The 16,591-nt window shown below is 44.3% G+C and overlaps 1 protein-coding gene and 1 long non-coding RNA gene across 2 annotated transcripts in view; one reads left to right on the forward strand and one right to left on the reverse strand.

The window, feature by feature from the left end:
- Nucleotides 1-4,141: 4,141 nt before the first annotated feature.
- Nucleotides 4,142-5,345, reverse strand: LOC127558877 (uncharacterized). Its single transcript, XR_007952990.1, has 2 exons — nt 4,931-5,345; nt 4,142-4,338 (listed from the first exon to the last, which is right to left on the reverse strand). It is a non-coding gene; the product is annotated as an uncharacterized LOC127558877 (long non-coding RNA).
- A 195-nt stretch (nt 5,346-5,540) lies between these two features.
- Nucleotides 5,541-16,591, forward strand: part of BLMH (bleomycin hydrolase) — a 43,427-nt gene continuing 32,376 nt past the window's right edge. The window contains exons 1-6 of the mRNA XM_051992238.1: nt 5,541-5,851; nt 6,442-6,657; nt 9,708-9,817; nt 10,546-10,681; nt 14,640-14,728; nt 16,186-16,278. Of these exons, the coding sequence (XP_051848198.1) occupies nt 5,839-5,851; nt 6,442-6,657; nt 9,708-9,817; nt 10,546-10,681; nt 14,640-14,728; nt 16,186-16,278 (657 nt within the window). The 5' untranslated portion in view covers nt 5,541-5,838. The remainder of the gene's footprint in view (nt 5,852-6,441; nt 6,658-9,707; nt 9,818-10,545; nt 10,682-14,639; nt 14,729-16,185; nt 16,279-16,591) is intronic.

A 16,591-nucleotide genomic window follows, 5' to 3' on the forward strand; every position in this document is an offset into this window, starting at 1 on the left:
AAATCAGAAAGGGGTAAAACCCCAAAAAAAGTAAACAAACAAAAAAGGTGAAAATAGTATGCTTTTATCTGAATTCAGTCTCCATAGTTTTCTCTCAAGATGTGGGTGGCATTTTTTTGTCATAAGTCTATTGGAATTGTCTTGGATCATTGTATTGCTGAGAAGAGCTAAGTCTATCATAGTTGATTCATCACAAGATCTTGCTGTATAATGTTTTCCTACTTCTGCTCACTTCATTCAGCAACAGTTCATTTAAGTCTTTCCAGGATTTTCTGAAATCAACCTGTTCATCATTTCTTACAAAACAATGGTATTCCATTCTGTTCATATACCACAACTTATTCAGCCATTCCCCAATTTATGGGCATCCACTCAATTTCCAATTCCTTGCCACCCTCCCCCCATACACACAAAGCTGTTACATTTTTGCACCTATGGGTCCTTTTCTCTTTTACAGATGCAGTAGTGACATTAATGGATCGAAGGGTATACACAATTTTATAGCCCTTTGCACATAGTTCCAAATTGTTCTCCATAATGACTGGATTAGTTCACAATTCCAACAATGAAGTTTTCCCTCAACATGTATCTATTCTTGTCATTTTAGTTAATCTGATAGGTGTAAAGTGGTACTTCAGAATTGTTTTAATTGGCATTTGTCTAATCAGGAATGATTTAGAGCATTTTTTTCCATGACTACAAATGGCTCCAATTTCTTCGTCTGAAAATTGTTCATATCTTTTGACCACTTAGCAATTGGGGAATGAATTGTATTCTTATAAATTTGACTTGAAATCTGTACATATTTGGGAAAAGAAGCCTTTATCAGAAACACTGGCTATAAAAATTCTTTCCTAGCTTTCTGCTTCCCTTCAAATTCTGGCTGCATTGGTTTTGTGAAAATCCTTTTTAATTTAATCAAAATTATCCATTTTGCATTTCATGCTTTCTCTTTCTTGTTAAGTCAAATTCTTCTCTTCCCCAACGATCTAAGAGATAAGCTATCCCTTGCTTTCCTAATTTGCTTATAGCATCACCATTTTTGTCTAAATCATGAAGTCATTTCTATCTTATCTTGGTACAGGGTGTGAAATATTGGTCTATGCTTAGTTTCTGCCATACCGTTTTCCAGTTTTCCCAGAAATTTTTGTCAAATAATAATAATGAGTTCTTATCCCAGAAATTAGATCTTAGATTTATCAAACACTAGATTACTAAAGTCATTGACTATTGTATCTCGTGTACCTAACCTATTCCACTGATCCACCACTATTTCTTAGGCAGTACCAAATGGTTTTGATGACTGTGGCTTTATAATAATATAATTTTAGGTATGATATGGCTAGGCCACCTTCCTTTGCATTTTTCATTAATTCTCTTGGTATTCTTGCTATTTTGTTCTTCCAAATAAATTGCTATTTTCCCCAGCCCTATGAAATAGTTTGACAGTTTTATTAATAGTCTCAATTTTCCCACTTCCCCACCAACATTTCTTATTTTCCTCTTCTGTCATAGCTAATCTGATAGGTATGAGTTGGTATGAGATTTATTTTAATTGGCATTTTTCCTAATCAATTGTCAGGGCATTTTTATATGATTATAGATATCTTTGATTAATTACTTTGTTTGAAAACTGCCTGTTTTATCTTTTCATCACTTATCAACTGGGGAATAACATGTGTGTTCTTATAAATTTGACTCAGTTTTTTGTGTTTTTGAAAAATGAGGCCGTCATCAGAAAAACAGGTAAAAAAAAATTATTTCACACGTATGATTACAAAAGTGTTTTGCTTCTGACCATTGCCTCTCCCAATCAGCCCTTCCTGCTTATCTATCCCCTTCCCTTTCTTCTTCCCAGTAAGGATAAGATAGACTTTTATCTCCATCAGTGTGTATATTGTTGCCTCTTTGGGTCAATTCTCATGAGAGAAAGTTCACTCACTCCCTAACCCCAACCTTTTCCATCTTCCCTTCCATGCTAAAAATTCTTTAATGTGAAATGTTATAACTTTTCCTCTCCATTTCCCATGCATTGCTCTCACCTATTAATTTTTTTTAACATAATCTCATCAAATTCAACTCACATCTATGTTCCCTAAGTATATTTCTTCTACCTGCTCCAATAATGAGAAAGTTAATGAGAAGTTAGGAGTTACAAGTATCAACTTCCCATTTAGGAATGTAAACAGTTTAATCTTTTTGAATTTCTTATACTTTCTCTTTCCTTCTCCCAGATTTTGTATTTGAAAGTCAAATTTTCTATTTACCTCTGGGATTTTCATTACTTTTCCTAACTCTTTCTCACTTTTTTCCTCCACTCCCAGCAGTTGGTGACCTTTTCACCTCTAGTAATACGCGTATTTACTTTGCATATATATTCTATTCATTTATACAGAATGTCCTAGAAGTCTTAGTCCAAGATGTAAGCTTATTTTAATAGTTTAAAGCTTTAATAAGGTTTTGTTCTAGTGGGGGGAAACATATAGAGTATCCTAAAAGCTTAGTGAAGTTCTAAACTAGCTTAAAACTGAAGCTAGTTTATAGCTGGGGCAGCTATATGTTATGGTAGAGGGAGTACTGAAACTGAAAAACTTGAGTTTAAAGACAAAACTTGAGTTTAAAGACACTGTGTAACCCTGGTTAAGTAAACCAGCTTGCCTCTGTTTTCTCATCTATAAATGAGCTGGAGAAGAAAATGGCAAATCATTCCAGTTTCTTTGCCAAGAAAACTCCAAATAGGGATGACAATAAGTTAGACACAAGTGAATAACAAATTTTTAACTAGCTTAAACTGTGCTTAAGACTTTGGGGACACCCAATACTTCTTGTTTTCTCACTAGAACAACAAAAAGCTCTTTGCAGGCATGAATATTTTAATTTTGCCTCAGTGGCTTATTGGTAGCCTCTAGCACAGAGCACAGGCTCCTAACAGATGTTTAATAAATGCTTCTTGAATAAATGAACAAATGAATAAATGAGAACATTAGGTCTAGAAGACATGAGTGTATTGGTTCTGAATTATAGCTGTTACTTTGGAACAAAAAGTGTCAGTTTTCTCATGTGTAAATAGGAACAATTTCTTGTACTATATTTAACAAGGAGTTGTTGTGAAGATCAAAGGAGAGAAACTCATGTTAAGATGTTTGATAAACAGGAAATTTTTATATGACTTTATTGCCCACGTGGTCAGTTATTGTCAATTAGAGTAGGCATCCCAGGCTTCTGCAGACCTGTTCTTAGCCTAAATCTTTTCCTTTGTCCAAGTCAAATATCATTGGGGTAATGGGAAGAAATTCTGCATTCCAGGGACAGCCAGACGCTGCTCCAGATTTTATGACACTCCTTAATTCTAGGACAGGGATTGCCCATTTTGATCCCACTGTAGGTACGTACAGTCAATACTAAATGTCCACTCCTTAATTCTAGGACAGGGATTGCCCATTTTGATCCCACTGTAGGTACAGTCAATACTAAATATCAGAAACAGTTCGACTTTTTTTCCTAAGGTTTTATAGGGCACATTATAAAGGACACTCTAGATTGGAAATCAAAGGATCTTTGATCCAAATGACAATTTGACTTCTTGTTTGATGGATGACACTGGGTATGCTAGCCTGATACCTTCTCTTTGTTTCTGTTTGTTTCCTCCTTCACAATCTAAGGTCCAATTTCTAAGATCTCTTCCAATTCTGAGTTATATGAACTTGGAACTTAGAAGGGTCTGATAATTATAATTGGATGGCCATGCTGAGGCCCTATGGGAAAATAGTTTAAGTCTCAGGATAAATTACAAGACCCTGGCAGCCCAAATCATCCCCTTCTTTTGCAGATGATTCAACTTCAGTGACATTAACCTTCACTTCAAGTTCTCTTCAAGTTCATCAAAAAGTTTTGAAGGATCATTTCCATTTCACCAGATCAGATTTGGGCCCATTAGAGCAAAAACCTAAGAGACCCTTCTTGGAGAAGACTGGGTATATGTAAGCAAAAGTCCCAGCAACCCTTTTTTTTTTTGGGGGGGGGGGGAGGGCATCTTAGAGAGATCATCACAAGTAACTATCTCATTTTACAGATGTGGAAACCCAAATATAGCAAAGTTCACACAGGGAACCTCAAAGTAAATTTGAGCCAAGTCCCCTGATTCCAAAGCCATTATTTTTTTAATCAATTTTTTTTTTCAATTAACAAGCATTTCAAGTGGGATTCAGATGGAGAGATATATAAGAAGGCACTCCCAACCTACCCCTTCATACAGGTGGTCATATTCAGTCCTGACTCTTCAGGACCCCATTTGGGGTTTTCTGGGCAAAGATCCTGAACGGTTTGTCATTCCTTCTCCTGTGGATTAAGACAAACAGAGTTTAAGTTACTTGCCCACAGTGTGTGAATAGCTGAGGCGAACTATGAACTCAGGTCTTGACTTCAGGCTCCACTGAGCCAGGCAGCCTCAGGTGCTACACAATGCATATGCTTCTGGACTTTTAAAAAAGGTAACACAGTTAAAAGCGGGAGAGGAAAAGGAACACAAATTGTGTTCTATCTGAATGAAAAGGAGGGGGAGAAAGAAAAAGAACAATTAAGGAGGGGGAAGAAAAGAAAGAAGAGAGGGAGGGAAGAAAGAAAGGGAGGAAGAAAGTTAAGAGGAAGAGAAAGGAAGGAAAGAGGAAAGGAGGGAAGGAGGAAAGAAGGGGGAAAGAGGAAGGGAGAAAGGAAGGAATGAAAGGGAGAGAGGGAGAAGAAGGAAGGGAAAGAGGAATAGAAGGAAGGAGGAAAAGAAGGGAGGAAAGGAAGGGGGAAGGGAGAGAGGGAGGAAGAAGGAAGGGGGGAGAGGTAGCTAAGAAGAAAAGGAAGAAGGGAGGAAGAAGGAGCACACGGCCCGTAGTGCCTATATCGCTTATAGCATGTGGTGTGTATTAAAGGGAACCCTCACATTTTCCATGTCCAGTGGGTGCGGGTCTGGAGTCCATCCCCTGGGTCGGGAGATCCCTCTTTCCCCGGGCCCTCAGGGCTGCCCCGGATCAGCAGCTGGGCCAGAGCCGGATTCCCCGTGGGGGGCTCTCCCCCTCCCCTGCCCCGTAATGGGTGTCCCCAAAGTCTTGGTGCAGTTCGAAGGGGGCGGGGAGGAGGGATCTCGGCACTGTGGGGTCACAATGTGACCTTGGGCAAATCAGCCCCGAGCGTTCCTCCTCGGTAAAACGTGGGGGTGGGAGCGGCAGGGCTCTGGGGCCCCGTCCAGCCCTCCATCCAAGGGCTTTCTTGGGACCCGTTCCCTCGGGCACACAGTAGGCGCTTAATGCTTCCTGGCCGGGGGGATGGGTTGATAACGGAGTGAGTGACCGTTGCGGCCTCGCTCCCTCAGCAGCCCGGGACCCGGGTGGTTTGGGAGACGGGGTGGGGGTAAAAGGAGAGGTGGGGGTGGGGGTAAAGGGAGGGGTTGGGGTGGGGAGGGGCCCTGGAAGCACCGCCGCCGCCGGCGTCGTCGTCGTCACGGAGCCGGCCTGCCCCGCCCCCAGGCGGGGCCAGCTCCCCCGACGGCGCTGACTCAGCAACGCGAGGGGCGAGGTTTGTCCCTCGGCGGACCCCGTTTATCCCTCCCGGCCTCGCCGGGGCCGAGTCCGTTTCCTCTTTCCGGCGCTCCAGGTGTCCGCGAGCCCTATTCCGCCGCTACCCCCGCTCGCCCCGGCCCTGCCTCACTCGACCCCGGCAGCTGCCCCCGCCCGCCGGACCCAGACCCAGACCGGACCCGGATTCGGCCCGGCCGTCGCCAGCGCCGCCCCCGACCCTTTTTCGGACCCCAAACAGCAACCGTTACGAGGCCGCGCGCGCGCCGCCGTCGCCATGAACGACGCGAGTGAGAGCCGGGAAGGGGGAGCGTTGTGTGGAGGGGAGGGGGTCGGGACCTCGCGTGCGCGCGCACCCCGCTGCGTACGCGTGCTCAGCGCCCCCCCACCCCGGAAGTAAGGGAGGAAGGACCCCCCCTCCTCCCGGGCTCCGGCCCTGCTAAGACTGGACGGGGAAACTGAGGCCCGGGGTGGAGTTGGGGGACATGAGATCCCAGCTTCAGAGCTGGGAGAGTCCGCTGAGGCAATCGAATCTCCCCACTTCAATGGACAAGACTGGGAAACTGAGCCGGGAAGGGAGGGGAGAAGCGTCTCACAATCACCTAGCAGACAAGTGGTTGGGCCGGGCTCGTTGGATCAGAGATCCACAGGTAGAAGGGACTTTGGACGTTGTCTCGTCTCACCCCCTTATTTGACAAGACAGGGAAACTGAGGCAAGGGGGGGCGCCCTAGGTCATCTGGCTAGATGAGTGACCTTTGGGGGAGGGTCCTAGGTCAGAGGTCTCGAGTTGTGCCCTCTACTATTTCGGTGATGAAGGGGCTAGGTGGTTGGGAGACCCCAGAGGGAACAGCCCCTGACTGCGGTCCGTGTCTGTTGCAGTGTGTGACCGGCCTGTGGGCCTGAACCTCAAGAAGGTGGCCGCTGTGATCCAGAAGCTGAACAACGACCCCCTGTTCTCCCTGGCCCAGAATGTGGGCAGTACCCACGACCTGCTGGACGTGTGCCTGCGGCGCTCCACCGTGCAGGACACACAGCACGTCTTCCAGCACGCCGTGCCCCAGGAGGGCAAGCCCGTCACCAACCAGAAGAACTCAGGTACGGGCACTTCGGCCTCCGAGGGGGCCGCGGGAGAGGGTCCGGACGGGGCCGCGGGGGCCCGGCGGCAGTGCTGCTGTGGTTCCTGCTGCCGCTGTTCTCTCCCCCCTCAGACACTGGTCTGCCGGGGCCCACCCGGAGACCATCCGCTTGGGGGGGGGATCCTGGGGAAGAGACCGAGGTCGGGGCCTTGGACGCTGGCCTTTTGAGATGGGAAAAATGTCTCAAATATATGGCTGGGGGCGGTTTTATTTCCAGCAAATTCATTTGAGAAAGGGGCTTAGGGTTAAGGCAGGAGTTCTAATTCAAGATCAGAACCTGGGGGGGAGGGGAGGAGAAATTACATCTTTATTTTCACCTTTAACATAATCTTAACATGACTTTTCAACTGTGAATTAAAGAAAACCAAATCATATCGATTCCATGGCGCACAAGTCTAAGGTACGGCCAGAGGTACGTACGTGAAGTAGACTGGAGCCAGAAGTCCTGGAGTTGGGGAGGGCCGGCACCTGGAGCCCAAGGTTTCTGAGGGGTTGTAGGTTGGATGGGAGGTGGCTGATCTGGAGATTAAACTTAATCGGGATTAGGGAGATGGCCAGAACAAGGTAGAGCAGCTGTAAAGGAAGAGAGGCGATGGCTGAGTGATGGTGTCCAAGGGAGGGCCTGAGCGAGGCCTTGGGAGGTGAGGGGTAAACACCAGCCTTGGGGAGGAGCCAAGAGATGTGGTGTCTTCATGGGAACGTGAGGTTTCCGTGAGCTCCAGAATGGGGAAGGAGATGTGTGAGAGGAAGGGGCTTCAGAATGAGTTCCGAGGGCATCATGGCACGGGAGAGCGGGGGATAGGAGGGGTTAGAGAGGGATGAGGGCGGTTTGTGTCCCACTTTTGCCCGTGACTTCCCCCTACGCCTCCCCAGGGAGTCTGAGTATCCTGAGTGATTTAGATCAGGGCTTCTTAAAACTCTGCACTCGCAACCCCGTTTTGTCCGAGAAATTTTTTCATGACCCCAAGTATATAGTATATGAATGAGGCATAAAAATCAACATTTATTGATAATCTTAATTTTACAACCCTCACATTCAGCTTTGAGACATCCATCTGGGGTTGTGAACCGCAGTTTGAGAAGCTGGGATTTTGATCAATTGTCCTCCTGGAAATACAAAGAAAGCCAGTGAGCTTAGATTCTCATGGTGAGATGGGCATAGAACACCATCCAGCCTAACTGACTATAAAGTAAAACAGTTCAGATGTCTACAAAGTCGCTAAATACTAGGCGGGTCGGTGGGGTGGGAAGGGACTCGGTGCAGAAGGTGGTACTTGGATGGCATCCGAGAGGCAGAGAGGGACCCCGAGGCAGCGTAAGGAGGGGTATTGGGGAACAGTGAAAGGGCTGTGCACAGGCCCAGAGGTGGAGGAACAGCAAGGTCAGTTTGGCCAGATTGGAGAGTAAAGGGCTCTAAGTGCTGAAGAGTGGAGTTTATATTTGATTCCAAGCAGTAGGAAGCTACTGAAGTTTGAGTCATAAGAGGTTACATGGTAAGTTCTCTGCTAAAGGAAAATTACTTTGGCAGCAAATGAATGCTGGACTGGGGTAGGGAGAGGCTGAAGGCAGGGAGACCAATAAGGAGGCTGCTGGAATGCCCTGGAGAAGAGGTGATGGGGCACTGAACGCAGGTGATGGATGTGGGAGTGGAGAGGAGGGGTTGGGTGCAAGAAATGGGAAGGGAGCAACAGGATGTGGCAGCTGATTGCTTTGTGGGTTATTGGGGTGGGAAAGGCAGGAGAACACCTGTGGCAGAGAGTAAAAGGTTTGGAAGTGGGGAAGTATTTGCAGGGCAAGATATGGGGGCACTCCCACACAAAGGAGGAACCCAGGAGAGGAGAGATGCCAAGGGACTAGGGGGCATGGGAGGGAGAGGCAGCCTGAAGGCTCTGGCTGACTTCCAGTGCTGGCCTGGTTTCTGGAAGTAGGAAGGCCCCAGGTGCATTTGCATTAAAATGTTACATTTTGGGGCTTAAGTGAGCCAAGATTTGGCTTCAGTTGTCACATGCGCCAGTTAACTTCCAACAGAGCAAACTATTGAAAGCTCCCAATCAGAGCTAGAACTATTTGGTTGCTTAATTGGTGTCTCTCATTCCCATATGGAAAAAATAAAGACACTTGGACTCAGGTTCCCTAGACTGTTCCATGTATTCTCAAGTAATTTTAAAGTTTGTATTACTTACCCTTAAGATAAGCAGGATTAATTTTTGTTTTGGTTTTCTTACCCATCTCCCAACCCCATCAACATTTGAGGGATCCAGGTCTACAAAGTAAAATTATACAATAAAGAGAAAGACCACCAGATATACACACACAGACACACTCTGCTAGGGACAGATAGAAAACATTTAGAAATGTACTGGTTCCCAGACCATGGTTTATGGGAATTATGTTTTTATAATTGTTGGTTCTTATAACACAATAATAATGTTCAATTACATTTACTTGTCATTTATTTAGCTGTTTCCCCATAAATGGGAATATATTTTTAGTTCTTTCTTATTACAAAAAGTGGTGATATGCATATTCAAGTATAGATAAGATCTTTCTGGTTGAAACTTCCTTGAGGTAAATGCTTAGCAGAAGGTCTTGGTCAAAGGTATGGATGTTTTAGTCACTTATTATTACTACAGATTGCTTTCCAGATTTATTGGAACCAATCCATAGCTTCACTAGTAATGCCCTAGAGTGCCTGCCTCTCTTTGCACAAAGCTCTTCAACTCGTGATTTTTACAATTTTTTTGATATTTTACAATTTGCTGGGAATGATGTAAAACTTTAGAGGGGTCTCCATGCACATTTCTCTCATTGATAATTTAAAACAGCTTTCATATGGATGTTAATAGTTTTCAGATCTTTTGAGGAGCTGTGTATGTGGTCATTTTGATCTGCTTCTGTCTCTTTTCTTAAGCTAAGACTGTGATGTGATGCCCATCAGAGTGCAATTATGTGTTATACAATCAGACAACTACAATGACTTCGGGTTTCTGTTTCCTTTTGTTTTTATAGGGAGATGCTGGATCTTTTCATGTTTGAACGTTATGAGACTTCCTTTCATGAAAAAGTTAAATATTGAAGAATTTGAATTCAGTCAGTCTTATCTGTTTTTCTGGGACAAGGTACGGAAGTGAACTCCTTTCAGTCTCGTTTCCCTTGCATTGTCACCCACAGCTTCTTGGCAGGGACCTCCTCTTCAGAGCTTGCGTTTCCAGTCCAAGGTCACCCCTAGTCCTGTAGGTGACACCCCATTGTTGTGCTCTCTGAGGTATTATACATCCTCCTCCTACAAAGGCACAGTCATTAGCAGGTGGCAGGGTAGTCCCCTCATTGTACCATTGCCTGCCTCCTCTTTACCTGTTGGTAAAGGATCCTGCTGCTAGATTATTTAGATTCCTTAGCCTTTGTAAGACTACATCCCCAACTCCATCCATGGAGCACTTGACTAAGAAACAAGCTTGGTCTGTGTCCTCAGGGAAAAGAGTAATGCTTCAAAAGCTCACCTCCTGGGTTGGAAGCCGTCTCATTCAACTTTTACCTGAAGTAAAAAAATAGAATCAACTAGAATGTATTACAGTGGGACTAAGGCCTCCCTTGTTCTTGTGTCTGTACTTCTATTAATGTAGTGCAGAATCGATCATTATATGAATACTCCTATTCAGTCTGTACTCAAGTACATGAAGAAATAGTTAACCAGTGTTAGATTCTTGAAAGCATTCAGGAACCAGACTAAATGAGAAATAAAATATTTTTATTTGGTTGCTTAATTGGTGTCTCTTGACTAACTTCATATAGCATATCTACTGGATTTTCTCTTCACCTTTGTCTGACTTGCCTTATTATGTTCCAGGTTGAACGCTGTTATTTCTTTTTGAATGCATTTGTTGAAACGGCCGAGGAACCCGAGGATGGAAGACTGGTGCAGTACTTACTTACTAATCCTGCAAACGATGGTGGACAATGGGATATGTTAGTCAATATTGTTGGTAAGATATTATTTCCTAGAGTGTTGATTGATTAAAGGCACAGAAATTAAAGGCCCAGGGCTCACATGTTCAACACTTAATTAGTAACTAATTCAAGACATACATTTGATCTGACAGAAGGCTCGGGAAACTTAATTCAGCTTTGTTCTTCACCTTCCTTCATTCCTTCCTCACATACCTTCTATTTTGTTGATGATCTTCACTTCTATTAATTAATGCAACACAGGATAAATCATTTTGTTTTGGATAGGCTATTAAATTTGTACCCGTGTTTAGGAAGAAGAGGCAGTTAAACAAATGATAGGGTCTTGAAAGCCATGTTGACTTCAATCACAGATGAGTTACTATCTGAGGAGGGAGGTGAAGATGTGTGTAGGCAGAAACAGAATGGATGATGGTACAGAGCCATCTTTCTGGACAGAAAGAGGAGGTAGATAAAGCCAGAAAGCAATTCACTAACTTGATAAGGGAGAGCATGATAGAGTATCATAGGAGACATTATTCACTTATCTCTCTGCCCAAGACAGAATCACTTCTAACTTTTCGGTTTTCCTTAATAATAAGTATTTATTATTATTAAAATAAAAAGTAGAGAAACCAACGAGGGGAAGTTCTGTTAGGTTAACTCTCACCCACAAGGTGGAACTAGTTGCAGAGACAGAAACAGTAAGGAGAAGCCAAATCCTCGGGTCTTTATGAGGCACCTGTTGTGGGCCAGGCACTGTGCCAAGCACTGCCCACCCAGCTAGCATACAAAAGGAAGGCAGTTCCGCCCTCGAGAGAAGCTCATGGGATAATGGGAAGGACAATGTGAACATCTGGGTATGGACAAGTTATTACTAGGCCCACATTTAGGAAGTTGAAATTGAATAGGGGTAAATGTGAAATTTTACGTTTGAATTAAAAAAAAATCAGCCTCCCCAAGTACAAGATGGGGGGTGGAGGGGGAGACATGGTATTGTGTAGCAGCTCATTTGAAAAAATATCTGGTTGTTTGGATGGACCACCAGCTAAATGTACTCTGCCAGGATGATTTGATAATAGTTGTGCTCTTTGTCCTGGCCGACTCCATCTGAATAAATGGATTTGACTCCAGGCTTCCCTTTTAGGAAGGATATTGATAAATGGGAGAACTTCGTGGGTGTGGAGGTTCGAGATTATGCAGAAAGAACAAGAGTTATAGGCCCAGGGGCTCGCCTTTGTCCACTAACCTTGTGGTGAGAGACAAGGAAATACCCTTTTTTCATTGTGTCCTCAGGCCGTGACTAGGAACAGTGGGTGGGCTCAAAGAGGTAAAGGTAGGTTTCTCCTCATGACAATTAGTGTAGGGACCTTCTGGTGAAAAAAGTCGTTCTGCCAACGCAGAGTGAGAGAGCCTGGCACACTGGGAGAGGGAGCAGCATGCCCAGGATGCAGCAGAGTAGGGCTTGAACCCGGCCCAGCTCTTTTGAGGTGGCATTCTGTCCCCTAGGCCACGGTGCTTGGCTCCCCCTCTCAAGAAGTCTTCCGATTGAGGTGCAGGGGCATCACCTGGAGCTGTTGTCGAGAAGATTCTTGCACAGGTGTCCCTGATGAGCTCCGAGTCTGTTCTACCTTAGGGGAGGTCTTGGCTCTTCTCTCCCTATCTCCCTTCTATCCAAGTTCTAGAGTCAGGCTGGACAGGTGATGGGATGTATCTAGTTCAACCTGTGGCCTGAGGGTACCTGGCCTGCTCCTTTTATAGGTCAAGACAAGTCAAGAGCATGATGGGCTAAGGATTCAGCCCAACATTGGGGTTTAATCAGAAAGGTGAGCAAGCTCAGGAAAGTTCAGAGGCCCAAAGAAGGAGGAAAGCTTTCCTGCTTTCTGACTTGTGTCCCTTCCCATAGTAGTCATCAAGAGACAGGCTGTGACTGGAGGCTCTTGTCACGACTCGGTCTCGAGTTTGTGTGGGCCTTTCCTCTCAAATGGCATAGCCTCGCTGTGGACCTCACCGTTCTGCTCAGGTTCTGCTTCTCCCTCTGGAGTCTAACTTTTGGAACTTTAGCTGTTGACTTAGATAGCCCCAGAGTCAGAGCAGAGAGTCCATCACATGAACCTGCACTGAATTCTTCCTTTTTTTTCTGGCAAGCATTTTTTGGGAAATACACAGGATAAGCAGCAGAAAGCAGTTTATTGTCTGATCTGGCTTAGGGCAAGGTGACGCTTTTCAAAATAGTTTGCGATGTAACTTGTACGCATTAATTGAGTGATTGGTTATTTTTGACTCTTGCTCTGTAATTGTAGCTCGCATTACTCTTTCCCCCCAATTTCAGGAAGCCTGACTTTTCTTTGACACACAAGGGCATATGTTAAAAGCCCATATTCAGTGCCTAGGCCTGAACCATTCAACATGTGTTTAGTTAAAGATGGAGCTCACTAAGGGCAGGGCTGCTTTTCCTGGTTCGGTGGGTTTGGCAGTCTCTAAATACCCAAAGTCATTCTCCTCGGGCTTCTCGTTGTTGTAGTTTTCTTGCCTGATAATTTGTGGAGGGTGATTTATAGACTGACAACACCTTTAAAGCTGAGTGATTGGTTTCTAACAGTTGGATCAGCTTATTCCAAGGACCTGTCAGTTAATCACATAGACACCTAATTGGTGATTGGGATAGAGCCTCGGCCTCTGATGGCACCAGGCCAGAGGGCTGCCTCGGTGAGGAGATTCCCTTCACCAAGACAGGTTGGCACTACCTCGAGACTTGACAGTGGAGGGATTTGCCCAGACCTCTATGGCCAGGATGGCTCAGAGAGGCGGGTGTTATATCCTGCTTTCTAGAGCTCCCTGTTGGGGTGAAAAACGTACTTTCTAGAGTCCCCACGCCGGGGTGATTAGAATATCCTGTATTCTAGAGCCCCCAAGTTGGGGTGACAAAAATGTACCATTGCTTTCTAGAGCTCCCACATCGGGGTAATTATATTTTAATCATTTAATCAATTTAATTTATAATATGTTAAATATATAATAAATTAATATTTAATCAATTTAAAATATACTTTCCTAGTGGAGAAGTGATGAGACAGGACTCCTGAGGAGGGTGGAAAAAAGGGCTTTCTCTTTTTGATAATGTGACAAAAACAACACTGAGCACATGGGACCACATAAACAACTTGATATTGTATGTAGTTTGCCATATATACTCTTGTACCTGCCATCACTCTGCCTCAATCTCAACACAGGTGGTCACTGCCCCCTGACTTCTCAGGAAGGCCGAGAGCCCTTAGGGGAGATGGGGAGCCGAACCAGGCATTGTCAGCAGGTTCCCTCTGGCTGAAGGGTCTTAAACCTCACCCAGAGTTCCCTCACTGGCTGTGACCCTCTACAGGTGGGACTAGAACCTGGGTCTTTGCCGTCTACTAAGTCATGCTGCCTCTTAGGAGGCTTATATTTTCCTAGAAGCTCCTTAATTTTCTCCAGAAGCAAATCAGAATCACAGATTGATCTGAAAATGTTGCTTATATAGCCCAACTAGAAAGGGTTTTCTTAAAAAAATCACCAGTCACTTTACTCAGTTATCTTTGGGGACTTTGTGAAGTGAGTTAAAACAAATTGACCTCCCTCTCATCATCATCTAATGTGAGACTGAAAAATATACAGCTGAATCATCTACATGTTGGAAAATGCCCCTGACTTGTTAACTCTTCTGAAGACGAATGGCTGGGGGAATGGACAAGAGGGAGATGTGGAGTCAGGAAGTCTGCTTTCTACTGCTTGTACTTCTCCTTAGATACTGCTTAATCTGAAGAAAGTCCCCTAATTGCTGAGCCTATTTCATCAGCTCTAAAATGGGGGTACCAGTGCTTTCACCACCTCCCCTGAAGAGTCCTTGTTCCGGTGGTTTACAAAATGTTCGGTAGGGCTTCTTTGGGGGTGCAACATCCTTAATTCTGGATTGATTGTGTTGGAATTTTTTTGAAGAATAGACTTTTTTTTTATTTTTAGAAAAATATGGGGTTGTCCCCAAGAAGTGTTTCCCTGAGTCTCATACAACAGAAGCATCTAGAAGAATGAATGACATTCTGAATCACAAGGTAAGAGATGTGGGGAGATGTGTTCATGTATGTGTCCCTCAGTGTCCATATATCTTCCTGACTGAAGTGCCCATGGGCAGCTGTTCTCAGGCCTAGGACCTTTAGCCTCAGTATCCCAGAGTCCCGTGAGGGCAGCGCATCTCATGCTTAACTCCCTGGCTTGCAATGTCCTTAGGGCCAGCATTTTTTTCCATTTTCCATTTTTGGGCAAAATGATCTTTTTTCTTAGCATATTTCATGACTGATGTTGCTTTTTTGTGTTTCTGATGTGCATGCATACAAATATTAGAGTGTTTTTGCTCATTTCTTTCTTGATCTCTTTCTTAACTAGAAAGCTTATGATTTCCTTAGTGTAAGGAGCTCCCCTCTACCAAAATGGATTTGTTACTTTCTGCTCTGCAACTTGTAGTTTTGGAGAGTGGCCTGGGGCACTGAGAGAGGAAGAAGTAATTTGTCCAGGTTCCCACGGCCAGGATGGATTCGAGGCGGGACTCTACCCAGCTGACTCTGAAGCTAGCTTTCGTTCCCTTTTGCCCGGCTCTCATTTCATTAATGTCATGAAATAAACTGCTGGGTGACTGATCCCAGGTTGACTTCTGTGGACTGGGATAGATGTGGGTTAGAATTTCTGAAGGAAGTTGTAGGTCAGGCCACTGTTATTAACCTGTCTTTCAAGCTGACCTGCCTGAGGAGAAGCTGCTTTGTCAATCTGAGGCCTTGGGCCTCAGAGTTACAAGGCTATAATTTGCTGCAGTAAACCAAAGGATTCTACTTGGCTTTGCTATTCACTGGAGATAGACTTAAAATTTAAATGGCTTACCATTAGATGAGTTTCTCATCAGTGGAAGTGAGCCAGAACTTTTCATCTGTGGACAGCACAGTGCCCTGTACTTCAATATAATCAGGGTATCTCCCGTGTTTCTGCCCCAGAGGTCTATGATAAGCAAGCCCATGATTCAGTCATTTCCAAAGTGGCAGTGCTTTGGAAAAAAGCTTTTTCTGTGCTACTTGAAACAATGTGACCCACCCCTGTATTTGCCCATAAATGGGACCACTTTCTTTCCTTAGGTATTAGCAGTGTTTTTCATAACTGTTCAAGGGAAGAAGTTACTAACAAGTAAAATTAAGAAGAGATCAGATTTATGTCGGTGGTCCTTAGAAATGTGGGTCCCTGGCCATAGGGTAGGAAGTGTCATGGAGTCACCCATGTCTGTTGGTTTCTTCCGCACCCAGTTTGTTTTTAAAGCAGCTTTTTCCTTAGCACGTTTTAGTTGCAGTCATGGTTAATTCTCATGAAAAGATTAAATTTAAATGGATCCATTGGGAGAAGAGTTAAGTAGAGTCAGGAGCAAGTTTATGCATGTTGCTTTCAGCACTATGTTGCATGAGTTAGTGGACCACTGACAGTTGAAGTTGATTTAGGACATGCTCTCATGATCAACATTTTCTTTTTACAGATGAGAGAATATTGTATACGACTAAGAAATTTGGTAAAAAGTGGAGCAACAGAAGAAGACATCTGTTTCACCCAGGACACCATGATGGAAGAGGTAATAATAGTGATTTGATTGTCATTAACACTCTCTTTCACAAAAAGCTCCAAGGACATTGACATTTGTTTCATTGTTTTTTCCATTTTACAACTGGAGAGACTGATACAAAATGTAATCCTGGATTTGGGACTAAAATCCGGATCTCCAGATCTTGGATCTCCCACTACAGTATTTACTTGTACTTTATGTATACATTTTCTCTGTGGCCTTGGTCACTGTGACCAGATCAAATTCAAGATCCCTGTTATTCTAAAGACAAGATTATTTGATTAAAAATAACATTAATGTGAAGGATGAAAAGTTTGATTAT

Source organism: Antechinus flavipes, chromosome 4 (assembly GCF_016432865.1).
Source record: "Antechinus flavipes isolate AdamAnt ecotype Samford, QLD, Australia chromosome 4, AdamAnt_v2, whole genome shotgun sequence".
Classification (NCBI taxonomy): Eukaryota; Metazoa; Chordata; class Mammalia; order Dasyuromorphia; family Dasyuridae; genus Antechinus; species Antechinus flavipes.